We start from the raw sequence: 27,715 nt of genomic DNA on the forward strand, positions 1-27,715 counted from the left end.
TATAAATACACAAGGTGACTTTTTTAATTTGAACATCTGCCAAAAACAAACTAGAGCATCAGTGGTGCAAAAGCTCATCCACCTTATGACAATTATGTCACACTGGGCCAAGGAAATTAAAAAGGGGAATCCAGACTCTTTTTAACCCCCTAGTTAATCCTATGGATGGCGGCCATCTAATTCTTGGATTGTTGCTTATGGAGGGTGAGTAATGGTACCTCAGGCATTTTATGGCTGTACGTTCACACTTCGATTCTCATCGCAACAGAATTGCTAAGAAAATTGGCGCATCTTGCTCAGAGCAAGTCACAACACACGCTGCTGGAAACGCGGACATGGTTACCACATGAAATAAAATGCACACATTATTATTATATTTAATGCAATAGCTATGGGCTTATTTACGAATAATAAATCTGGAGGTACCATAATTCTTCACCATGAGCAACAACAAAATGTTGGCAAATCCAGATTCCCCTTTTTAATTTGCTTGCATTTGGCACAACTCTTGTTCATGATCACCTACAATGCAGAATGCATTCAAATATTATAAGAAACACTCTGGAAAGATTCTGATTTACACTTTTTAAAACGAGAGCTAGAACGTGACCTAAATAAAGAATAAGTGATATGGAGTGGAGATCTATATGGCTACATTATTTTGAAAGACGAGGACTTGTAGACCTAATTGTGGTCTTTGAAAAAAAAATCTGGCAAATGATGGGAGCGAAGTGACTAGAGTCTCGCCCCTCACAGGCGGGTGTCCAGGGTGGAGCAATGCCCTGGCGGGGATTGAGGGGGCAAACCCCACCCCCCCCCTTCCTTAAAGCTCCTGGGGTTTAGCTGTATCAGAGGGTAAAAATTGGGTTTCTGAGGCATATAATTTTTTTTTTCTAAAATCGTTTTGCATTTTCATTGCATGCAGCCCCTTGAAAGTTTATAAATAACATTTTTTTAATTTCAAACAAACACATACACGGTAAGTATCATGGCACTGCTGACATTTTCCCTATTTTGCGTAAGCATTCACTCGCAATTCTCTTATCGACCGTCTTTTCTGGCCATTTCCAGTTCCACTTTTCACAAACTGAATAATCATTTTCTTTCACCTTTGCCTCATCCTTCCAATCTAAAAATTTTAGTTGAAATGCCATAATAATGCAATATTTATATATTGAATCAGTGGTAGCTGCAAAGTTACTAAGCGTTTACAGATCGAGACACCATTTTTGTTGTTGTTGAATTCATAGATCCCTCCTTTAAAGGAGTTTGACGAAGCCAGAAACAATACGGCCGACAGTATTGGACTAACAGGCAATATCGCTGTTACATCGACCAATCGAGTTTGCAAGTTACCTACAGTTGCTAGAATTTTTGAGGAATTAGGTGAAATTATATATAATTAGCAATCTTAATAAAACTCGTGCTATTGGGTGAAATTATATATAATTAGCAATCGTAATAAAACTCATGCTATTGGGTGCTACATGGGCTATTGTTTTCCACCTAAATTGTAGGGATACACGTACATCTTGAAAAAAGACACCCTACCCCCCCCAAAAAAAAAAAAAAAAAATTAAAACCAGATTTATTTCGATCTCAGAGACCACTTATTTCTGTAAAAAAAAAAAATCTAGAAACCGATTAAATCGAAGAATCAGGCCTGGACGTGCAAGAATTGTGACTGTTCTACGAGTAATCGTTTGTTGAAACTCCCCGTTTTTCATTGAGGCTGGTTATCTTAGTGGTTAGAGCATCTGCCAAGAAAGCAGAATGTCTAGGGTTTGAACCAAATTAGGTAAATGACAGATAATGCCAACAATTACTTCAATCCTTTCCCATAAGTTTAGTTTTAAAAAGTACGTAATCAAAAATAATACTTACTATCTGACTGCATCAGACGCTTCTTTTTTTTCTTTCTTTCTTCATCCAAATCAATGTCTGAATCACAATCACTATCTGACGCTATCGGACGCTTCTTTTTCTTTGACTGCATCAGACGCTTCTTTTTCTTTTCCATGCCAATGTCTGAATCAGATTCATCTGAAAACAAATACAAAAAAAAAAACTCTTACAATAAAGCTTTCGGTGACAAATACCTTGACTGTTTTATTGTAAGACATACAGACTAAGAGATGTAAATGACAAATAATGCATTGGAACATATGCAGCCATTTTGATTATTTACCATCTCCTTGACCTGGCTTGAAATGTTTTTCAATAGACCCCCGGGATTAGACCCCAAACAAGTGTGTTGCGTTTGGTGCTCAATCCAGCTTGCAATGAAGATGTGTCCAAAATAGGTTAGACTAATAAAAGAGGTCTGGATATAGCAGCCATATTGGCAAACAAAGAGTTTTCTGAATATTAATGGGAATGTCATTCTTTGTTTGAATAGCCATAGTTTTATCAATATGACCAGAAGTGGTATTCATTTTAAATAGGAAATTGTCGGTAGAATGGTGCCTTTCATTGTATTACATTGAAGGTTCAATCTACATTGTAGAGTAGCATATATTTTCCCTATCTTACATCCATCCCACTTGTAACATATACATCATCAATCAAGAAGATTACACACATTTTTGAAAACTGCTGGACCCAAGCCAGTTGGTACTGCCACAGTGTACATGGTTGGTAAACAAACTAGGTTATTGTAAGTTTTCTAGTGCATGTCCTCGGATGTTGGTGTTTTCAAGCTCAAATATACATGGGGTGTGTTTCACAAAGGTCTACGATGCGTTACAAGTACTGTTAACTCATCGTACAATCTGCGAACTGATAGGTGATTCGCGAACTGTTCTTGAGAAAGTGTTCGTACGAGTCGCAGCTTAGTGAAACACGCCCCTGGTGTGTGTAATGTCCTCAGTTGCCTGTGAAAACACACACCACACACCCCCTCCCACACACACACACACTACAGATGAGGATCCCTTTCCCAAACTTTTGAGTTTTAGTTTTACAAAGTAAATAATCAAAAATTACAATTACCATCAGGCAGCCTGAGACACTTCTTTCGCTTGAAATCTAGGTCAGAATCGGATGAATCTGGAGAAAAAAAAAACAACTTATGATTAGAGGTGGGCTATAGAGGGTCATATTTGGGTCATTGTCTCAGATCACCCTGAGCACCAAATAAAATAATGATTTTGATAGTCCCGATGCAATTTCTGAAGAAAAAAATGAAAAAGTGTGAAAATCAGGGTGCCCTGACGAAATATCCAAAATGGCCGCCAAATTGTTGAAAATTCAATTTTTGACCATAACTTTTTTTATTCTTTGTTCAATTTACTTGATTTTGGTGGCAATACCCATGTTTTGGGTATTGGGAGTCATTTTGTGCAACTTTCATCTCACCACAGGTTTCCGTTTACCAGAAAATGCTGTTTTTGCTTAAAAATGGACTGCGAGGGCACTATCCTCAAAAGCACGTACTCAATAGTAAATTTTGGTTTTTACGTAATTGGTCATCATCAGGATTATCAACTCAATATATCATGAAGATTACATCTGTGGAACATTAACAGTTTCTTGTGGCATCAATTTAAAGTTTGCAAAATTCTCCCATTGAATTATACAGGGGTCAACAAACTTTGTATACTTAGGCCCGTATTCTGAAGTCGGGTTTAATTTAGACCATGGTCTTACTCTGTGCTAAAATTATGGGAAGCCAAAAATATCAAAAGTTTGTTTATAATGTTTGTTTCCTATGTTTATTTTGCTCTTTCCTAGTGCTTTAATGGTGAATAAAACCATTTTAGATATCATTTCCTAACATTTATGAATAATTTGTGATTCAAATGAGCTGATAAATTGTTTTTTACTGTTTGAGATTTGTGTCACACCTGGCTCTCCATAGTTAAACCACAACTTTAAACCAGAGTTTAAATAAAACCCGAGTTCAGAATACGGGCCATAGGCTCCAATGCAGGATATTTTCATGACATAAAATGACCCACAGTTTTTAAACTACAATGAGAGTGCTAGTCAAATTTTCTGGAAGTGTTCTGAATGAAAGAAAGCCTTTACATTTTTTGTAATGTTTAAGTCAACATTTCTATTGGGAAGAGTATCTTTTAGGAAAGCGCCCTCGCAGCCAATTTTGACAAAAAACGTCATTTTCAGGAAAACGAAAAGCTGCGGTGAGATGAAAGTTGCATATAATGACTCCCAATACCCCAAAACATGGGCATTGTCACCAAAATCAAGTAAATTGAACAAAGAATAAAAGAGTTATGGTAACAAATTGAATTTTCGACAATTTGGCGGCCATTTTGGATTTTTCGTCCGGGTCACCCTGGTTTTTGCACTTTTTTCATTTTCTTTTCTTCTGAAATGACATCAGGACCATCAAAGTCATCAAAGTCAAGCCTTTACCATGTGATATATACCAACACGCCTACCTTATGTGTATTTGGGATGAATGTAACTGAATAGGGGGAGGGGGCACAGCGATGCATGCTTGGACACCCCAACAGGTACAATAACCTGCATATGAAATGGAGAAAAACTAAACTCAACCCAACTAAACCTGACCTATTACTAAACTCTCAAATGCTACTGTAGCACATTTTGTTGCGGTATAGGAAAAGGGTCCATCTAAGGCAGCCCCCTTATTTTACCTACTTACCACACCAACATTTACTGTCATCTAGCCCACTTATAACTTACAACACCCCCAGTCCCCAATGTTGATATCAACATTTATATCTAGCAAGCGGAGTTCTCAAACAGAAATCAAATTTGTTGAAATGTTCGTAATATGTTTAAACTATTTCGTACTCAGGGAGATTTTTAAATCATGTTAATTTATGTTCCAATATTTTCTCAACCAGTCCCAATAGCAAATTAATAAGAGGGAATCTCCTGCAAAATAAAAGCAACTTGGCATCACTGTGTACACAACAGAAAGAGGAGAAGTGCTGAATGCATTTTTGAACGTTTGCCAAAACACTCCAATTCGGCTCCAGACAGCAGCTCAGACCGTTCACTTGTTGCCAAACAAACCAGCACAAACAGTAAACAAAGTGTGATTTAAACAATTTTATTTTTAATTTTACAAATGATTCATTTATTGAAAAGATTTGATTTTCGGTAACTCAGAAATCCCTATATAAAAAATCCCAATTTTCAACGGGTTCGAGCTGGTGTTCAAACCCGCAACCTATTGCACCCACATACAATGTCACACAATTGTAAGCCACTAGGCGGTGCCTGGCTTATGGGGCGATCACAGTACCTTCCTCAGGGCCCGTACGATTTAGAGAATCAGTCGTTTTGATAATTTTACTACAGTGCAGTTCCGATATTTTTTCCGCACCAGATTTAACTTCAGAGCGACTTTGGTAGAGACCACTATTGTGTTATATCCTTTACTACCCCCCTTTCCCCAAAGCTTTTATTCCGGGGCCCGTAAGATTAATAGAAAATTACATTTTGACCATCACATAAGGTTTCCGACCGGTTTCCCCACAATTTTATGTGCACATCGAAGCATTTTACGACAGTCATGCTATAAATATAGGGAAGCCGGGAAGATCCACTGCATGCTCTCGATTTTCCCGGCGTTTTTCTCAGCCCAGTAGGCCGTAGAAAACCCGTGGAGTCACCAGAGGGACCCGCGCGGGGTTCTGCCGGTAGCCGGACGGGTGTCTGCAGGCAACAGGGTGGGCTCAGTCCGTGTTTTCAGTCAGTTTTTAAATAAAATATCGACGGGGCTATTGCGATAAAGTTCCCGTGCGACTTTCGTACGGCCCCCGCCAGGGCCCCTGGTGATTATTTAGATCTCAAATTATGTCCTGAAATTTATTATGTTTATTAATTTGTTATTTGTTTTTATTTTTATCTATTTATCTATTCATTTTTTTTTTGAGGGGGGGGGCTGTAGCAGGAAAGACTACTTTGGTCTCTTAAGATGTTTTGTCGAACATGTTTACTTATAATTATGTAGGGCTTAGCATCCCATATTTTTTCCTTTATACATGGACCATCAATTTCAAATGAGTGTATGTTCTCAAACGTAAAGCAGGATAATGGGTGTACAAATGAAAATATGATTCAAGATCCAATTTCATCTCTCAACTATCATCCTATTTATTCAAGTAAAATCTATCAATTAAGTGCAAAAATTAAAAATAAATAGAAAAGATAAAAAAAAGGAAAAAAGATAAATAAATGTGAAGAAGTAAAATCTTGGGGATCGAACCCGAGTCCTCTCAGTGAGAGTCTGTTCTTCACACCACTCGGCAACTATTACTGATATCGATGACGTGATTCCTAATTTAAATGAACCAAACTAAGAAATATTATTCTACGTTCAAGGCTGATTTGGGGTAAATAATTTGAAAAGTGTCCCGAGCGTGTGGCTCATAAATAATTTGTAAAAACGACTGATTCAATACGCCGTCCGGGCCCCGGAAAGGTTATGTGATCGCAGCATAAGCAGCAATTTCGTACCTATATGCATCTCCCGTCTATGACATAATTGGACTTAGGTTATTTTCTTGATGTACTTGCTAGGTGTTTCAGGGTGTGTAGTAACGTTAAGGGTTAGTGTGGTGAGTTTCCTTAACCATAACACATCAGCGTTCAAAAACCATCTCCTCAGAAATCCCTATGTAAAAAACCCAATTTTCAACGGGTCCACGACCTATCGCACCCATAGGCTATACAATGTCACGCAATAGCAAGCCACCGGGCGGGGCCTGCCTCGGCAGCAATTTTGTCCCCATATATATCTCCCGTCTATATTTTTTTCTGTTACACATACCTGCATTAGTTTCTGTGTTACTTATTACTGCCATCTCTCCATCAACCTCATCTGGAATACCTGAAATGCAATGTTTTATTGGTAAGTTTTCTTAAACCTGAATGTGTAGTTGAAATTACCTTCAGCTGCAAGCTTTTCATTAAGAAATCTAGGACGAAGAGCCACCATTTTCTGAAAAGTGGCTCCTGGTTCTCAGGATTTAGGAAGGACCAGGCACCACTTTATTGGAACCAAGAGTCAAAAACAAAAATATAAAGTCCGTATTTTTCTTCCTTGCAAAACGAAACATTTAAATGCATTTAGATATTTTTCTACTGTAGTCAATAGATCGAGACCAAGAGCAGCAGAGTGGTGATCACAAGGTTTTATATTATTTTAATAAATTTGTTTAGGGATTGGACCAGGAGTCAAGGGGGAAGATTTTACTGGCTCCTGGCTCTGTAAAATTGAGGTCAGACCAGGCTCCAAATGTCAAGAACCAGGAGCAAAATTGCTCCTAGCGCCTGGTTAATGAAAAGCTTGTTCAGCTGTCTTTTGCTGTTTTCAGCACTATTCAGAACCATTAAACCTAACACATAGCATCAAAACCATCTCCTCAGAAATCCCTATTATAGAAATCCCAATTTCAACATGTTCGAGTTGGGGTTCAAACCCGCGACCTATAACATTTTTAAGCCACTGGGCGGGGCCTGCCTCGGCAGCAATTTTGTCCCCATATGCATATATATCTCCCGTCTATATTTTTTTCTGTTACACATACCTGCATTAGCTTCTGTGTCACATATTGCTGCCGACTCTATGTCAACCTGAACTGGAATATCTGAAATACAATGTTCTATTGGTTAGTTTTCTTAAACTTGAATGTGAAGTTAAAACTACTTTCAGCTATCCTTAGCTGTTTTCAGCACTATTCAGAACCATTAAACCTAACACATAGCATTAAAAAACCATCTCCTCAGAAATCCCTATTATAGAAATCCCAATATTCAATGGGTTTGAGCTGGAGTTCGAACTCGCGACCTATTGCACACACCAGATATCAGCATGTACATGTATGTGGCTGTACTGCCAAATAAATTCTGCAGCATGCACACTATACAGAGTGAGTCAGAAAAAAACACTACACTTTTATTTTTGTATATTTTTTCAAAAATAGATAATAAATCCAGTAATAGACTATATCATCTGATAGAATAATACCTCTTCTATCGTTTGATACCCTTTTTGTCGGATTTGCGTAACGCTTCACTGCAGAGGAGCTAATTTCCAAGACATGGTCAAAATTCTTTTTGGCCAGCTTTGAGGTAGCGGTTTTAAGGCTTCGTAATATCTAATCAAAATTAAATGACTTGACCTGATACACCAACTCTCCCTTTACCAACCCACCAATTTTTGTTAGCTCTCTGTTATGCTTGACTGCACAGCAGCCTTTTTTCGAAAAATTGTCAACGATAATTTTTTCTCAATTTTTAGGTCGTGATTTAAGAGCACTGAAATCATTAATCTAAACTTGAAGATAGGTCGCAAATTAATGTTTAGTCAAGCATGACATACTTGTAACGATATGTTATGAAATCATTGAGGTGGAAATTCATCTGATTGTGACTGTTCTTTTAGTTTAGATTGATGATATTAGTGCCATGAAATCACGCATGAAATCACATCCTGAAAATTGACAAAAAATTATCAATGACAATTTTTAGAAAAAGGGCTGCTGTGCAGTCAAGCATAACAGAGAGCTAAAAAAATTGGTGGGTTGGTAAAGGGAGAGTTGGTGTATCAGGTCACATCATTTAATTTTGATTAGATATTACGAAGCCTTAAAACCTCTCCCTCAAAGCTGGCCAAAAAGAATTTTGACCATGTCTTGGAAAACAGCTCCTGTGCAGTGAAGCGTGGCGCAAATCTGACAAAAAGGTTATCAAATGATAGAAGAGGTATTATTCTATCAGATGATATAGTCTATTACTGGATTTATTATTCATATTTCAAAAAAAATACAAAAATAAAAGTGTAGTGTTTTTTCTGACTCACTCTGTACATAAAACAAAATTAACCCTAAATGTAAAATGAATGGAGCACAACCCACTGGGCCTATATTTGAAGACAACATACAGCTAGAAATATGCTGATCTCCCTTGCAGCCCATAGGGTATGTATTGAATGTACAAAATACACATGTGATTGTATGGTTGGGAGTCAAACAAGGTCAGACCCAATAGTGGTTTTTGTTGCCGAAAAAGGCATGCCCCTTGTTATTTCCCTTACAATCACTGGGGCCTACACTGTATGACCTAAAGGCACACTCAGACAGGTCCTATTACTGTTCTAGTAGCTGAAAAATAGCATGAAGTTAGGGTTCCAAATTTGGTTTGTGTAGGATGTGCATTTCAGGTTTCAAAAAAGATCCCAGACCTTGTTGATCAAATTAACAAACACAATTCATCTCCAAACCGACTCTTTGCATAACTAACGAGTGGGTATTATGCAAGGTCAAATTCATATACATGTACTTGTTCCTGTTAACTTACCAGACACTCCTATGCCACTCAGGGATTTGCCTTTCCAAGTGGCAACATCTCCCGACTCGATTGCCAGCAGAATCCGGGACACTTTAGAAATTTCTATGACATGTTCATGTAACCGATAAGTATCCTTATGCACGTCAATGTTGTGGCCCATATGATTCGAAAGCCATTCCAGTTCCCCATCTCGTAACTCCAGCAACTGCAAAAAACAAGCAAGTAAAATAGGTCAATTCATGTAAACCATGTTCACTTAATTTTAAGGTCTAAATTAGTTATGGGTTCTAACTGAAAAAATGGTGAAAACACTCAACCCTTGAGGTCTGTAATTCAAATTACTTGGTCATTCTATATCACCATGAATAACTTCTAAACAGTCCCCATAAATGTTATAAGCAATGTAGGGTTCACCAAGTCTTAATGTCTCTGACTCAAGTTTATCCTCTCTCTCTCTTAGTCAGGTGTCGCAAGGTGCGATGCTGTGGTCCACACGATTTTCCGCCAAGCCTTCCTGTCTTGTGTTGTTCCGACTGCCTCCGCCAAACTGATTCCTGCTAATGTGGAAATGTCTTGTAACTATGACCTAGGTGGACGTCCCCTTCCTTGCTTCCCATTTACTTTCCCAGTGATTATTTTCTTGTCTAGACCATCACGTCGCATGACATGGCCGAAGAAGCAAAGCTTCTGTCTCCTTATGTGCCCCCGGACAATTAGATTAGATCCCAGTTTTTCAAGGACCCATTTGTTTGAAGATCCTACAAGGGCTTAAAAACTTTGAGGGCTTGTGAGTTTTTCCATGGTTTTATCCCCTCTAGTCATCCAAAATTTCATCCATCCTAATGAGCTTCAAATGCTAAAATATTGCTGCATAGGTTTAATGCAATAATTACTTAAGAGGGCAAAATCTATCAATCCATGCATACATCAAGCAAGAGAATATAAGCCTCCAGCACTCATTGTGTGTGGGAAAAGGTGTCTCATAAAGGCGATTTAAAAAAAAAATGCTTTATGTGTAGACAGAATCTTCAAGTCGAGTTGATTGGTCAGCATTATTTTGCAATAAAAATGTTTGAAAATTGGCACAAAAGTTTCTGTGCTTTGCACACAATATTTTGGTTAATTCTCATTATTTTTTAAACCAAAAAAATGACGGTTTTACTTACAGTAACAAAATCTCAAAACAGAAAAATCTGGGTCGGTCAGGTCCATAAAACGGGGTTTTTTTTTGGGGGGGGGCACCTAAAGACACACATTCTTAACAGTCATTTTTGAATAACACTGTCTATCACTGATAAAAAACAACATACAGTGAAGCAAATTACCGAACAAGTATAACCTTTATTTGTGTAATGCGGAAAATGTCACCATTAAATGTATCTGCAAAGATATTTTGATATTGTTGGTAGGATAATTGAGCGAGTACCCCCTATGACATCTACAACTCCACTGCTTTTAAAGTTACATTGGCTCCAAATTCTAAACCGTATTCATTTTAAAATTCTTATTACAAGGCAATACATGGTTCTTTCCCCTCCTATATTACTCGTCTTGTTACACCCTATGTACCGACACGAGCTCTCAGATCACAACACCAACAATTATTACATATTCCCAAGGTTAATACCCAATACTATGGGTAACGTTCCTTCAGCACCTACCCTTTGGAATCAACTTCCAAATGATCTTAAATCATCTCTGTCATTAAGTGTTTTTAAAAATAAACTGAAGACCCATTTGTTTCGTGATTATTTGCTGAATAAGAATTAATGTGTTATATCTTGATTATGTATGTGATTCTTATAACTATGTTATTGTTTAATATGCAAAGCGCATAGAGATACATGTATGCATATTATGCGCTATGTAGGCATAATGTATTACTATTATTATCATCTTTAGAGGAAGGATGATGTAGTAACTCACATCAGGTTTCATATGTATACCAGTGTTTACAGATTTGATCTTAAGATAACCTTCATACATGTATGACATTCAAAATGTTAGCCACTTAATGTTGAGGGTACTTTTGAGTTTCATGAAAAGGGAAAGATCTTTAATGATTTGACTTGAAACAAACGACCTCGAAATGGACTTTAGGAGAGAGTGACACGATTTTGCATACTGAGCTATCACTTTACAATGGAAGCTTATTACAAAAAATGTAAAAATTACTAATTTTGAGTGAAATCAATCCGTTGATTTGGATAACAGACGCAGAAATGTGCATCAAAATCGCCCATACTTGCGACCATATAACACCGTGTGCTACCGAACTTTGCCATTATAGTGGTCGACCATGCTTTAAGATATTTTTGTTTGTAACATGTAAATTAAATATTTTTTTGGTCTTGAAAATTTACAGGGGTTATGAGAAAAATATGAGCTTTCTTCTCATACCAAAATTTTGATTAAAAAAATTGAGGATGAGGCTGTCGATCGGGTCACAGTCCTTAAAAAAGCTACAGTAAAAACATATCCATGCCATACTGTTGCAATCATGAAGGCTATTCAAAGGTAATGTCGGATAAGGGAAGTCTCTTGTCATCGTCAGCATCATCATCATCGCAATCATACTACATCATTTATTATTAAACTTAAATAATAGGTTCAATAATATAAAATGTAAGTTCACAAAGTCTTGAGTCTTTATTCTAAAATACTCCAATCATTTCATTTTCAGATCATCACAATTTCTTTAAAAAAATCCGACTAACTTCTTTACAGATTGAAAGGTAGAAACTCTCTGCCTAGATTGGGGTTCGGGGGGAAAAGCCCACAGGAGGGATGATTTTGGGCTAATATTAAATAGATCATACGATAGCTGGATGCTGATTGGCTAGGCCCAGAAAGTTCGTTCAGGGATCAACCAAACACTTTTTGATAAGGTTGGAGAAATGAAGATTGTTTGGTCACAAGCCAAAGGGCACCTGTTTACTATCATTTATTTCGGAGAATCTTGAGGTTGGTCATTTTTGGTCGTCTTGGGGATTATTAATGGTTAATAAAAACCAAGGATGTTTATGATACATTTAGTGGAATAAACAGAGGGTGTTATTACAGGTCACAAACATCTCAAGAAGGAGAAATTAGGATACTTTAGAAGTGGGGCGGATTCAGATATTGTAAATAAGGGGGAAATAGGTTGACTTATTGGGGAAGGGGTAAAATTCGGCTTAACAAATTTTTACCCTTACACAACAGGAACTATTTTACTGCATACACCCCCCCCCCCCCCGGGAACTCAGAACATTTCATAGACCTTGTCCCATGCAAAGTCTTTCAATGTGAAAAAAACCAAACTGATAATACCTGCACTACAGTTGCACTGTATTTCCGCAGTCTTGTTGTGGAGATTAAGTCTGGATAACTACAGCCGGCTTCAATGGCTATGTCATGGATCATCTACAATGCAAATTATGTTTTATATAAAAATTTTATTAAGTGGATCAACGAGACAGTATATCACCAGCAATTAAACATTTCTGCTGTAAAAATTCTGGGATTTTACTCAAATGCTGACTTCTCAAACAGACTTAATACAAACTTACCTCTGTAGGAAATGCAAAACCTCCCCACAAATGCTTCAAACTTAAAGGTGCACTGGACAACATTTCAAAATTTTATTGGCAAATGATTTACACTTGTATATTAAATAATAACACTTAGGTACAAAAAGGTGTGAACATTTTATTTGAAACCCTTAGAAAAGTAAAAAATTATAATTTTGTCAAGCAAGTCTACCTTGGGGTACGAGGCTATCCTTTAAGGCCACGCGTTTTGAACTTGCCACCCAAAAGCGTTGGCGACGTTGCGTTTTTCCCAACTTTGTTCTCTTTAATTGATGAAAACTCAACAATGCAGCAATATTTTCATGGTTTTGGTCTCAAATGAAAGCTAAAAAATGACATTACAAAACCTGAAAGAACTATATAACTTTTTCAGTATTGAAGATATGGCTGATTGATTCAGGAACAAATTGGTTGGCGGAGGAGGGGGAGATGGTACAACAGTATATCTATGGGAGCAACGAGAATCTATGATGCAGGAATCTTTAAACGTGAATAACTTTGGCAAACATGGGGTTATTCATTTGATTTTAGTCTCATAATAAAGGTAATAATGCCTGCTAGATTATGTAAACATTAATTTTTGATAGAATTATGGATTAGTATTATTTTCCATGAATTATGTGGCAAAAATGTCACACTCAACCATAGGAACACATACAAACTCTATGGAGACACTGTATTTCAAGGGTCTATCACTTGAAACGTTCACAATTTCGGTATACATGACGCTAAACATCTGATTTTGGTCTTAAATTAAAGGTAATTATGTTTGCTTTTATATGATCATGCTTACATCTTGTTATTATTTTGTTAGAAATCATTTTTTTGTAAATTTTATCCCGAACACAACAATTTTGCATGCTAAAAATTTGCACATTTTCGGATATGAGCATTTCTATTAGAAATCAGATATACCCCATATAATTACATATCATCTGAACAGAAATTTCCTGAGCAATTCAAATATGATAAGAAACTAACAATCAGGGTAAGGGGATGCAAGATCTAGACATATTTCAAAATTTATTTTCGGAATCATCAAACGTAAAATATTTCCAATCATAACATTTTACAACTCCACCCTATCCCATTTTCAATGGCATTTTTGAAATCCTCAGGATATTTCCTTTCAGAAAATGTATACTTTTGTGGTGGTTTGGTTAATGCCTATTTATGCTCAGTTGAAAGGTAAACGACACGTCGATATGAAAATTGCATAGCGCAACGCTAAGGGTGGCGAGTTCAAAACGCATGGCCTTAAACATGTTTTTAGGTGCTATATCTTTGAAAGAGAAGTGCTAATGGTAAAACATTCTTTTTACTTCATAAATTGCAGGTAAATCAAAAGAATTTTCGATTTTGCAATACATTTCCAGATATAGCCATTTTCAAAATTTGGCCAACAGAGGGCAGTAATTATTGTTGTCGATAATTAATAATGAAAAATATTTATCTTTTAGTATATAGCGATGGAATTTGACTTTGAAACTTTGCATGTGTCTATTATTATTGGCAATACATAAAATGGTGCAAAAATTTCAAATCTTTTGAAAAAATTTAGGGGATGATATTGAACTTGTCCAATGCGCCTCCTCCTTTTAATTTTAACCAAAAGAAAGTCAAGAAAAAATGTTAAAATGGTGTTGGGTTTTTAGAGCACACTTGAACCAAAAATTCCAATTGAGTGTTTGTGATCCTTCTGCCCTGAATATATATTTATTGGTTTATTGTGTTTAACCTGCATGCAAATACTGAACACCCATTAAAAGTACTGATTAACAGTGTAGCAATGTGCAAAACTTTCAGTTGGGAGGGTGAATTAGGAACTAATTTTGTCTATCATGTTCAAAAAACATTGTGTGAAAATTTCAGAGCAAACGCATTTGTTTGAATGAAGTTATGATCAAAAATAGAAATAAAGGAAATACAAAGAAAAGTGGTTCCAGCAGGAGCGTAACGTTACCCTCGCCACACATAATCATAAATATCTTTTTTAGGCATATGAACATGTTCTTCACACTTTTACCCCTTGAATTGAAAGTTTTGCATTTTCGATCACAACACTCCTAACCGGTACCGACCTCATGATGCACATTGTTTTAACCCTAACTAGGCCAGGGGGGGGCCTCCCAGGCCCCCCCCTCGACGTTTCGTGCGATACGTTCGCAACGTGAAAAGCTCCCGCCGCGATATCGTATGACTTTTTTCCTCCAAGTCTTCCGCATCTTTTAAGACCAAATTTGCGATGCCCGGGTACCCAGTTCGCGAGTTACGCATAATTTTGTACTCGTGCGTCAGACCCAAAATTGCTCAAAAACGTGATTTCATGTACAAAGTCAATACAAAATGTGTTTTTAGCTAAAATTCATAAATGAGTGATTATTTTTGCTTTTATTGATTCAAATAACTTCATTTTATGCTTTTCATCATTGTTCAAGTGTCCCCAACAAATTTCATGTAAAAAAACAAATAAAAATAAAAAGGTTGAAAAAAACAAAGAAATACATAAGAAATTAAAAAAACAATAAAATACATAACAAAACAATTGCAATACCAGAATTTTTTCAAGTACAATTGATAGGACTGCTATTAAGAATATTCACAAGAAAAATGAGCACATTTGGAGCTTTATTTAGGGGGTTAGAGCAAAAAGTATGAATTCCAAAATTGATTACGCATAAATTAGCATAATTAATTAATAACAATTTTCATGAAAAAAATAACTATATACTTTTGTAGATTAGGTCACGGGAGACATTCGTGCCAATTTTCGGCGCGATCGCGAGGCCGGCGGCCGAGATCTCAAGGGGGGGCCTCCCCTGGCCATATCAACTCCCAAAATAGCCCGGCCTAGTTAGGGTTAAATGTTTTCTTTTGACAAATAAATTCCACAATATAGTTTGGTTTTTGCAGGAAAACCAGGAATAATAATAATAAAATGCATCGTTGCCGAAATGCCTGTGCTGCCTCCAGTTGCGTTGGGAATGCCCTCGAATCATGGAGGTCAAAGCAAAGGTCACATCAGGGTCCCTAGAGGTCAACCTTGGTAAACCACTGTGGGTCTGTGGTCAGTGGTTCTTTTGACAAAGTACAAACTTAATTGGTCAATGCATAAATGCAAAATTCACTAACCTTCCACGGGTTCAGGTAGGACTGGCCAGTCCCAGCAAAAAAGTATGGATTGCATCCTTTCACACCACATTCCTCTCTCTTGTTTACCAGCAACTGCATTGGCTCTACCCATTCACTCTTTATTAGCATTGGTACCTTCCTAGTTCGCTTACCACTAATATCCAGAACATCAAATCTGCAAAAATACATACCAATACAATATTCATGACTATATCACTTTTCTAAAGTTCTAACTAGTGAGCTTTTTTAAAAAAATTCAAACTGGCGGACAAGTTTATTTGAAAATTTGGAATAGCAAAAAGCAAAGCAAAGTTACCTCCCGTGTCCAAGTGACACATAGGGTGGCGCCTATCTCCATTTATAATGCCCTAGGCCACATGGCTACATGATGTAGAAATGTTACAGAAGGGGGCTAGTCCTCTGGTAACTCCATGTGTTTGCTTCCCTACTCCATTCTGAATGCTGAGCGCCTGGCGAGAAGGCAGTAGGTACCAATTTTAAAGTCCTTGGTATGACCCGACCAGGGCTTGAACCCCGGTCTCCCGGTTGCGAGACGGACGCTCTATGGAATACCAAGCCTTTAATAAAATTCGGACTACAAAGCTTTATAAAAAATTTGGATTAGCGAGTCTAATGATATAATTGGACTAGCAAGCCATTGTAATACCAAGCTGTTTTTTTTCCAGACTATTGAACATTGATTCCCATACAGACTGTTTCAAAAAGAACGTTACACTTTGAATAATTCTCATAAAAATTATATTTCAAAATGTTATAATGAAATTGATATATCAATGGATGTCCTATGGTCCCATTTATCAAGTGCAATAAACAAAACAAAAATTTGTCCACGCTTGGAGGAACACCGACACTCTGTATGCAAGAGTATGAAAACTGAATTGCGCCAAATTTCGAGACTGAAAATTGAATAATCATCACTTTTTTAATCAACTAATCAATAAATCAATTAAATGATCAATCAGACACCATTGTTTGCACATAAAGGCTGCTAGATTGGCATAAGGTACGTCATTACCGCCCTTAAGCCCCCACCCCCTGTGACAATATTTTCCATTTTCTTTCAATTTCGCGCAAGTCATTTTTTACACTTGGGAACAAAGAGTGTCGGGGCTCAGCCAAGCGTGGAAAAAATTATGTTTTGTTGATTGCACCTGATAGATAAGACCATTGCGCATCCATTGATAGGTAAATTATGCTCAAATGATTTGAAATAGAATTTTGTGAGAATTTTTCAGAGTGTAAAATTTTTTTGAAACACCCTGTATAATAACGTGTTCGGACTAGCGAGACGTCAGAGTAGCGCGGGCAGAATAGCGAGCTGTTGGAATAGCGAGCAGACCCCCGTGGACATGTATCCAAGGATAGAGTTAAACTTTGTGCAAGGTTTGCAGTACACCTGGTAATATATTGTGTGAGACTTTATACTGTACGTATAGATTATGAGGACATAATATACAGAGATCTAATTGTGTGAACATGTATCCAAGGACAAAATAAAAAAATTGGGGATCACTTCAAATCTCAACCGCTGGCTGACTGCTATTATTTTGAACAATGGCAACCGTCCAGAACCACCGGTTCCAGGCAGTCAGCAGCCGGCTGAGTTTTGAAGTGATCCCTAGATTATGAGAGGCCAAATTGTGTCTGCTTGTCTGTCTGATTATTTTTTAGAAATCTACAGACTTAGCACATCAATACTTATGTTACAGGCTATTTTAAAGTGTGATTAATACTGTGAATCTTCAGAATTCAAAGCCATTTTAAGTGGCTTCAATAAGATTGAAAATTCACACACAAAGGTCCTGCACTTCCCTGACTTCTAGCTGATTTCTCTCCCAATGCTAGTTACTTTTAACTCCCAGTAAATTAGAGCCCTAGCATCATATAATATGAGTCAGTTAGTTGGATTATCTTATTTTACAAGCTGCAAGTAATCCAACTTCCAAATGAGTACTGGATAATATATTTGTCAAATATCGCTCTTAGTACATACATGTAAATTGCGCCGCCATTTCTAACTCTGCATTTTTTTTTATGTTTAATCACCCAAGTGTGTCTATTTTGTACATTGTATCAATTTTTACCTGTGGCAATAAATTGTTGAGTCCTAGCAATGCGCCGAGACCTTATTGTTTGTAACAACTTTCAACATGTGTATTATTTAAAGCTACACTCTGCATTTGTCGCAACGGCACAATTTCTGAGAAAATACTATCAAATGGAGATGGTAATGGAAAAAATGGTAAACAACGGTCGATCAACTGACCGTCTTGAATTTATGCAGGTGTGTTATAAAGAGGATTATTAGGGTATGTTAACCCTAAAAAGGCCGGGGGGGGGGGGGGGGTTGAATCACCCCCCCCTCGAAGTTTCGCGCGATAAGTCCGCAACGTTTCATGACTTTTTCTTTCAAGTATCGCGCAACTTTTGAGACCTGCACGCACGGTTTTCAGGCCAGGCCCATTTAAAATTTTCATCAAGCCAAAAATGGCTCAAAAACGTGATTTTGTGTAAAAAGTCAATACAAATTGAGTTTTTTCAATTAATTCACATAAAAATTCATATCTTTAGTTCCAAAGGCTTAAATTACTTTATTTTTGCATATTTATGCTTCAAAAAATGTCTGCAACAAATTTCGGCCAAAAAAAAAACAAATTAGGTCGAAAAAACAAAGAAATACATAAGAAATTAAAGAAAACAATAAAATACTTACAAAATTAATTTCCGTACCACATTTTTTTTTCACAAATTTGTTAAGAATGTCAAAAGGAACATTTTAGAAAAAAGATCAACTCAATTGGAGCTTTAATTAGGGCAAAAAAATAGGATTTTACGCATAAATTAACATAATTAATTAATTAAAAATACTTAATATTTTTTTCAAAATCTGACTATGCAACTATGTAGTTTACATAATATTCTACTCGCGTGCAAATTTTCGCGGCGATAGCGCAATCGGCGGCCGAGTTCTGAAGGGGGGTTCATTCAACCCCCCCGGCCGGCTGTGGTAGCTCTCAAAAAGCCCGGCCTTTTTAGGGTTAATTATACCTACACATTTTTAGATATATTCTTTTATGTTAAAATGTAACAAGGCTAAACTTAAGATACATTACCTCGTCAACAACTTTCTTTCCAAAGTTGACAAGCTCTTTAGCATTTCCTTATTAACAGGGGTGCCTGTGGACTGACGGTTGACGAAACATGACAGGGGCATCTTCACTACTTCACCACCTCTGCGAAGGTTAAATACTGTTGCTGCACAATATACAGCTCTTGCTAAATCTTGCCAATTTTGCTTGCTTGGTTGTTGATGCAAATTCTTGACACTCAGATGTATCTTCTGGTTTGTATATTTGTTAAACTCGACTATATCATCTGTATCTGGAATTTCTTCTTCCTTATGGTATTTACGCTGCTTCAACGTCTGAAGTGCTGGTGATGAAACCTTATCCGTCCACTCTGCACTGAACAAGTGTTCAAAATCCAGTGCATCACTTCTCATCTGGGCATCTTTCAAACGTATTGCTCTTCCTAATTTGATCATGCAGGCCTTTCTCAAAGAATGTCCAACTTGCAGACCAAATGATGGAGTCTTTTTCATTGATACTCCATTTGCAGTTTTCTCTTTCAGTGTTCCTGATATTGTGCTTGTGGCTTCAACAACCTTGTCGAAGTTTAGAGGATCAATGCAATACATAAGATCAACCCTTTTTCCATTTTCCTTCTTGGCAACTTCGTTTACTAATCTTCCTAGTTGCCTTAGTTTGGTAGATATGTAGTGCTTGCGACCTTCGCCTGCCCTCTCCAATAGAGCCGTTCCAAAACTCAGGATGAGGTCATCATCTTGAACTCTCTGCTTTATCTCCCCATCTCGCATGGTCCTCAAAGTGACTTCCTTAAAGTGCTTGTAATCTTTGTGATCTGCTTTGTACAAGGTTAGTGAACCTTGCAGCAACATCCGACACCTTGCTACTATTGCCAAATTCTGTGTTCCTTTTTCTTCATCTTCATCCTCATCGTATTCTTCTTCATCCACATCTTTATAGCCATACGACTTGAACTTGCACTGTTTTACATGATGCCACAACCCGTTCTCCTCTACAAATCCCAGGCAGTGACAACAGGGCAAATAGTCTTCCGCTCTTTTTTCATTCACTGATCTTCTCAGCACTAGCAATGTTCCTTCTTTTTTGTCATAAACTCGCATATTGTGCTGGTAATTGCCCAAGAGTCGCAACCTTCCAAACTCTTTTTTTTGTTCTTTTTTTGTTTTGCTCAGTATTTTGGCCACCTCCGGCTTCTCCTCATGCTCATTAATTATGTGGCGTTTAACTTTAAAAAGTAACTTATGACAATATAAACATGCTTGCTTTCCATACTGCCTCTTTCCACTTGTTTTTGGTTCATAAGCAGTTACTCTTATTTCAGGAAACTGGGTACTTTGTGGTGAGATTGCTTCTTCAATATTCTGAAATAGACAAACAATACAACTGATGTGATTCTGAAATAGACACATATTAAGAAAATAAAAGAAAACAATTTTTCTTATGGTAATCAATTCTATCATTTAAATTATTTTTAAACAACTTTTACCAGGGTGATCAAACAGTGATGAACCCAGTAGAACCCCAGTATACAAGTGACGCACTAACACCATACGTGCATTAGGCATTTCACGTCAAAGTTATTACCTTTGCATATTTGTTCAAAAAAATGTTTCTTTTTAGTTCAGGTAAATATTTATTGATTTCAAATTCATTTTCAGCTACATGAATGAAAAATAGTGAATAAATTTTATTCAGTAATGGCAGGGCAAAAGTATTTTTTGCCTGTTCATCAACTAAGTAACCAAAAAGGATATGTTAATGTATTTCATTGCTGAAAGGGATTCAACCATGGTACACGTTGGTTCATCATGTTGAACAGCTCCACTTGTGGTGTAAACATACGCAGGCATGTGAATGTATCATTGTTGAACAAACCTGAACAAAGTTTACTATGATAAGTATTGAGAGTGCATGGTGCATGTACGGATATGGCGCACCAAACTTAGAGGAATTGTCAAGCCCGAGTGCACTGGATTTTCCTCTATGCATTAAGGTCTTTTGGTCATCACAAAACAGTTTTATTGTTTTTAGCCAGATTTTCGTACATGGTATTTTAGGAGAGAGAGAGAAGCAAAATGATTTTCTGAAATAAGGTCTTTTGGTCATCACAAAACAGTTTTATTGTTTTTAGCCAGATTTTCGTACATGGTATTTTATCCCTATCTAGGCCGGGGGGGGGCCTCGGAGGCCCCCCCCTCAACAAATCGCGCAATATTTTCGCCGCGCGAAATTTTTTGACCGCGCCACTCGCTGACTTTTTACTTTCAAGTCTTGCGCAACTTTTGAGACCAACTTTGCGTCCTCCGGGTACGTGGTTCCGAAATTACGCAACATTATGTAAGTGCATATCAGACCAAAAATTGCTCAAAAACGTGATTTCGTGTACAAAGTCAATGCAAATTGTGTTTTCAACCAAAATTCATAAATGTATGATTATTTTTAGTTTTGCTGCTCTCAATGTATTTATTTTATGCTTTTTATGATCACAGAAGAGTCCCCAACAAATTTCATTGAAAAAACAATGAAAAACAAAAGGTCAAAAAACAAAGAAATACATAAGAAATTGCAAAAAACAATAAAATACATAAGAAAATGATTTGATATCGCAATTTTTTTCATGTACACTTGCTAAGAACACCACAAACAGTTTCTATACCAAAAATTAGTACATTTGGAGCTTTATTTAGGGAGTTAGAGGAAAAAGTATGATTTCGCATACTAATTACGCATAAATTAGCATAATCACTTAATAGTGACTCGCACGAAAAAATTACTATACAGTCTTGGAGATTATGTCCCAGGCAACCAGCATGCCAATTTTCGGCGCGATCGCGCGGTCGACGGCCGAGATCTTAGGGGGGGGCCTGGGAGGCCATATGAACTCCCAAAATACCTCGGCCTAGATAGGGTTAAGAGAGAGAGAGAGAGAGAGAGAGAAGCAAAATGATTTTCTGAAATAAGGTCTTTTGGTCATCACAAAACAGTTTTGTTTTTAGCCAGATTTTCGTACATGGTACACTGGGCAAAAGTATCAGAAGAGGGCGAAGTCTCAGTATTGTCCCATAAACTCTCATTTGTAAAGATTTTGAAACAACTCAACATTTGCAACCATAACAATCATGAAAATTTGGCCCACTGGAGACATTTTCATGGAACTACCCAATGAACATTGTATCTAACATGTATCCAAATTTCTTTACAAACCTTTGAAGAAGTGCTTGGCGCAGACGTCTCAGGCTGAGGTTGAGGTCTGAAAGCTGGGGACAGTGACCTCTTCACAGCTGCTGGACTTGGGACTAGACTGGTTGGAACTGGACCTTGTGCTGGTTGTTGAGCAGAGCTTGGTTGTTTGGCAGGGCTTGGGCTTGGAGTCTTGGCACTAGCTGTTTGAGCACCAACAGGTGGTCTCAATCTAGGTGGGGATTCATGCGGCTCAGATGTAATGTCATCCAACTCTGCCTGGTATTTGAAATAAAGCACACTTGTATGAATTAAAATAACTTGTAATTTAACATCTTATTTTACTGAGAGCTGATCAAAAACACATCAGGATTTATTTTTAGATTGGTGGTGAAGATTTATACTCTAATGCAAAATCTACTTGCTTTGCTAGGCATTACAAAAAAAATTGGTTTTGAAGGGTAGACTGTATGTGTGAAATCTTGATTCCTGGTAGGCTAGTGCTTTACTTGCAGTTTGCAATCCAATCAAGGTTGCCATATTTTTTGGGTTTGCATGCTTCAATGCTGTACACAGGCTTTTTCTTAGTTGTGGCTCAGCCAAGCCTGAATTAACAAGAGCCCTAGGTGGCTAGTTGCACACCTCAGCCTCCCAATCAATACACATTTGATGCAATTCTCTCCTTGCCCCCCTCTTACCCCCCCCCCATAGGTCACATGCCCCAAATGATTTAATTTGGGTCTTTACCCCTACAGGCTGATCCCTACCAAGTTCAACCAAGATCCAGCCAATGGTTCTGAAGAAGATGAAAATGTGTTTTTTCCCCACTTGGGGCCCCTCTAAGGGCCCTGTGGGGCCATCCTAATTTTTCATTATCAAACATAATATTTTTCATATGAAGGTGCATGTCTAGAAACAATATATCTTGCCTCTACTGCTTTTGGGTCTGTCCTTTTTAAAGTTTGCCCTTTATCTCCTTTTGGGCCTAGCTCCCCTGGGACCCCCGGGGCCACATAACCCATATGAACAACATTGGGTCCGACTCTGTAAGGATGATCCATCCCAAGTTCCCCCCTTCCCCCCCCCCATTTAGAAATTATTAGAAATTTGGAAAACAGCACAAAACCTATTCTCTCATGGTGTACATCTTTCACTTACTAGTAGTGCATCACCATCATCATCACCATCATCCTCATCCTCATCACTGGACTCGGCTGCCATAGTCTCAATGGTCTTGAAAGGATCAGCTGGACAAAAAAATATGGAATAAAGAAAAGGGTTATTTTTAATTCATCCAAGAAAGAATATAAATTGTTGATGATATCTATATAAACTAGATGGATCTTCAAGACTTCAACTGCCTTAAATAAAAAAATTAACAAATTTTCCATCATGGCACGATTTTATATCTAGCCCATTTGCATTAAATTTACAGGTCCTTAATTGTTTCGATAGCTGCAAATACCTATGGTAATCTGTCAACCAGATCATGACATATCACACAGTTATACATTTGTATAATGTCATGAGCCAATACCAAGGTCATTTTGCATATTATGACCCTAGACCTTTGTTCCCATGACCCCAAAACAGGACTCAATTGGCTTCCCAGGACATATTACATGGGGATATGCATCTTATTTACAGGTGCATAAAGTTATGAGCATTCAAATGCAATTTTCAGTATATCATATGCTATAACATGAGTGGTATGCATAACACTGGTTAAAACTCCAATAAGAGCTTTGTAGAGCATTAACATTTTCTCATATAAACAAAAAGTGGTGAGGGAAAATAGAAAATTGCATAATCACTGAACAGTAGTGCAACTGCTAATCATCAATATTCATGACCAGCAGTTTATTTCTCATTTAATATACACTTTCTTATATTTTCACTAACCACTAATAAAAAAATTATAGACTAAATACGGATAAATTCTATTAACTTAGAGTTCCATGACTTATAAGATCATTTATAAGATCATTTCACATTTTCAGCAGATGAATTCCTTTCAAAGCTAAAACTAAACATTGAGTATCTATGTACACCAACCTGTTATTATGTATTTCACCGGGACTGTAGCTGCACATTTCTCCCTGTGCATCTTGGCAGAAATTTCATCATCCTCTTCATCTAGAAAGGCTGATTCTACTTCACTTGAGACATCTGGGTCATTATGCCCCAGCACAGATATGTCAGACAAATCTGGTAGTCTAAATAGATTCTGTCCCTGGTTTTAAGGTAGCAATGATGAACAAATGAGAGTTTATTTGATGTTGCTAATTGCAATCTTCCGCAAGTAAATTGGCAGAAATTTCAACGTCTAGAAGTGCTGCGAGTTTAGCTTCTAGCACTTCAATTGAGTAATCACTGGTTTCAGGGTTAACCCTAATTTACCTGGGCTATTTGGTGAGCTAAAATTCTTGGTAGTCTCTTTGCATGAAAATCTCATATATCATTCTCAAGTATCTTACAATGAAATTCATATTATATGTGTGTTAAGTCTTAACTATTCCTTCTGAAAAATATATAAAGTTAATGATCACTTTAAAGGGATAGTTCAGTAGTGGATCCGAGATCAAAATTTTCTCCAAACCTCATTTTAGCAGTAGATTTTAGTGATAAACTGCTTATAAACGACATTTGAAACTATCTGGTAACTTAATTTTTCCTTCTAAGCGATGTATGGGCCAAAAAATGAATAAATATTTTTGCAATCGATTATGTATGATCAATTCAATAACCATCTTTTTCAAAGAATAAAAATAATATCTGCTGTTGAATGGCATGATTGATAACATGTATATTGACGCAAAAGTAGTATTAAAATCAATCAAGAATAACGAAATATGCGTAAATAGTGCAGATTTTCTTTACAACGGTTCTTTCAAATTCAAGTAAGAAAATGACGGCCGCGTCTTTTACTCGATTTTTATTATTATTGATATTTCAGCCATTTCTGAATGGATTTTCCTCAAACAAAGATCAATTTTATTTGTAAGTTATCATTATGCATCAATATTCATGGTGGTTTCCATGCCAACTGCTAAAGTAATTTTCTTTCTGAAGTGCCCTCTCACCCACTACTGAATTTCCCCTTTAACCCTAATTCAACTGGGCTATTTGATACCATGTTTCTTTGTGGGGGGGGGGGTCAATCTGACCCCCCTGCAGATCTTGGCAAATGATCTCTCGATTACTGCACATTTTTGCTTAAACATAGAGCCAGGTCTAAACTGTATGATTATATGGTTAAATTTTAGATAAAGGTTTTCATTTTTTGATTAATGCAATCATGAAAATGAATGAAGAAATATCTGAAATCTTCATAGATTTAAATTTCATTGTTTTATTAATTTCTTATAAAATATATTCTATTGTTTTTCTGACCTGTTGTTTCCCATTGTTTTTTCACCAAAATTTGTTTGGGATTTGAACACAAGAAAAAAAAAAATTAGCCATTACATGGCTGACATGCATGTACAAACATTATGAAACTTCGGAACAATGTACCCGAACATCGCAAATTTGGTCTAGAAATATGCGGGAAAAGTCATAAAGTGGTGCAGAAAAATCTAATGCATTTTGGAATTATCACCCAAAATGTCAAAAGGAGGTCAAATTGACCCCCACTGGATTAGGGTTAAGCCCCATGAACATGTCTTAAACTTGTATCCAAATTTCTTTACAAACCTTTGAAGAAGTGCTTGGCGCAGACGTCTCGGGCTGAGGTTGAGGTCTGAAAGCTGGGGACAGTGACCTCTTCACAGCTGCTGGACTTGGGACTAGACTGGTTGGAACTGGACCTTGTGCTGGTTGTTGAGCAGAGCTTGGTTGTTTGGCAGGGCTTGGGCTTGGAGTCTTGGCACTAGCTGTTTGAGCACCAACAGGTGGTCTCAATCTAGGTGGGGATTCATGTGGCTCAGATGTAATGTCATCCAACTCTGCCTGGTATTTGAAATAAAGCACACTTGTATGAATTAAAATAACTTGTAATTTAACATCTTATTTTACTGAGAGCTGATCAAAAACACATCAGGATTTATTTTTAGATTGGTGGTGAAGATTTATACTCTAATGCAAAATCTACTTGCTTTGCTAGGCATTACAAAAAAAATTGGTTTTGAAGGGTAGACTGTATGTGTGAAATCTTGATTCCTGGTAGGCTAGTGCTTTACTTGCAGTTTGCAATCCAATCAAGGTTGCCATATTTTTTGGGTTTGCATGCTTCAATGCTGTACACAGGCTTTTTCTTAGTTGTGGCTCAGCCAAGCCTGAATTAACAAGAGCCCTAGGTGGCTAGTTGCACACCTCAGCCTCCCAATCAATACACATTTGATGCAATTCTCTCCTTGCCCCCCTCTTACCCCCCCCCCCCCATAGGTCACATGCCCCAAATGATTTAATTTGGGTCTTTACCCCTACAGGCTGATCCCTACCAAGTTCAACCAAGATCCAGCCAATGGTTCTGAAGAAGATGAAAATGTGTTTTTTCCCCACTTGGGGCCCCTCTAAGGGCCCTGTGGGGCCATTCTAATTTTTCATTATCAAACATAATATTTTTCATATGAAGGTGCATGTCTAGAAACAATATATCTTGCCTCTACTGCTTTTGGGTCTGTCCTTTTTAAAGTTTGCCCTTTATCTCCTTTTGGGGCCTAGCTCCCCTGGGACCCCCGGGGCCACATAACCCATATGAACAACATTGGGTCCGACTCTGTAAGGATGATCCATCCCAAGTTCCCCCCCCCCCCCCCCCCCCCCCCCATTTAGAAATTATTAGAAATTTGGAAAACAGCACAAAACCTATTCTCTCATGGTGTACATCTTTCACTTACTAGTAGTGCATCACCATCATCATCACCATCATCCTCATCCTCATCACTGGACTCGGCTGCCATAGTCTCAATGGTCTTGAAAGGATCAGCTGGACAAAAAAATATGGAATAAAGAAAAGGGTTATTTTTAATTCATCCAAGAAAGAATATAAATTGTTGATAATATCTATATAAACTAGATGGATCTTCAAGACTTCAACTGCCTTAAATAAAAAAATTAACAAATTTTCCATCATGGCACGATTTTATATCTAGCCCATTTGCATTAAATTTACAGGTCCTTAATTGTTTCGATAGCTGCAAATACCTATGGTAATCTGTCAACCAGATCATGACATATCACACAGTTATACATTTGTATAATGTCATGAGCCAATACCAAGGTCATTTTGCATATTATGACCCTAGACCTTTGTTCCCATGACCCCAAAACAGGACTCAATTGGCTTCCCAGGACATATTACATGGGGATATGCATCTTATTTACAGGTGCATAAAGTTATGAGCATTCAAATGCAATTTTCAGTATATCATATGCTATAACATGAGTGGTATGCATAACACTGGTTAA

The 27,715-nt window shown here is 37.3% G+C and overlaps 1 protein-coding gene across 1 annotated transcript in view; it reads right to left on the bottom strand.

Moving 5' to 3' along the window:
• LOC121428507 overlaps positions 1 to 27,715 on the bottom strand; it is a 56,158-nt gene that overhangs the window by 2,822 nt on the left and 25,621 nt on the right. Inside the window, exons 22-34 of the mRNA XM_041625166.1 lie at positions 27,145 to 27,233; positions 26,000 to 26,254; positions 24,359 to 24,536; positions 23,462 to 23,550; positions 22,328 to 22,582; positions 19,130 to 20,484; positions 15,996 to 16,170; positions 12,604 to 12,696; positions 9,301 to 9,496; positions 7,530 to 7,589; positions 6,770 to 6,829; positions 2,992 to 3,048; positions 1,885 to 2,043 (exon numbers count right to left, since the gene is read on the bottom strand). Coding sequence (XP_041481100.1) covers positions 1,885 to 2,043; positions 2,992 to 3,048; positions 6,770 to 6,829; positions 7,530 to 7,589; positions 9,301 to 9,496; positions 12,604 to 12,696; positions 15,996 to 16,170; positions 19,130 to 20,484; positions 22,328 to 22,582; positions 23,462 to 23,550; positions 24,359 to 24,536; positions 26,000 to 26,254; positions 27,145 to 27,233 — 3,021 coding nt within the window. The remainder of the gene's footprint in view (positions 1 to 1,884; positions 2,044 to 2,991; positions 3,049 to 6,769; positions 6,830 to 7,529; positions 7,590 to 9,300; positions 9,497 to 12,603; positions 12,697 to 15,995; positions 16,171 to 19,129; positions 20,485 to 22,327; positions 22,583 to 23,461; positions 23,551 to 24,358; positions 24,537 to 25,999; positions 26,255 to 27,144; positions 27,234 to 27,715) is intronic.

This window comes from Lytechinus variegatus, chromosome 15 (assembly GCF_018143015.1).
Source record: "Lytechinus variegatus isolate NC3 chromosome 15, Lvar_3.0, whole genome shotgun sequence".
In the NCBI taxonomy this organism is placed as follows: domain Eukaryota; kingdom Metazoa; phylum Echinodermata; class Echinoidea; order Temnopleuroida; family Toxopneustidae; genus Lytechinus; species Lytechinus variegatus.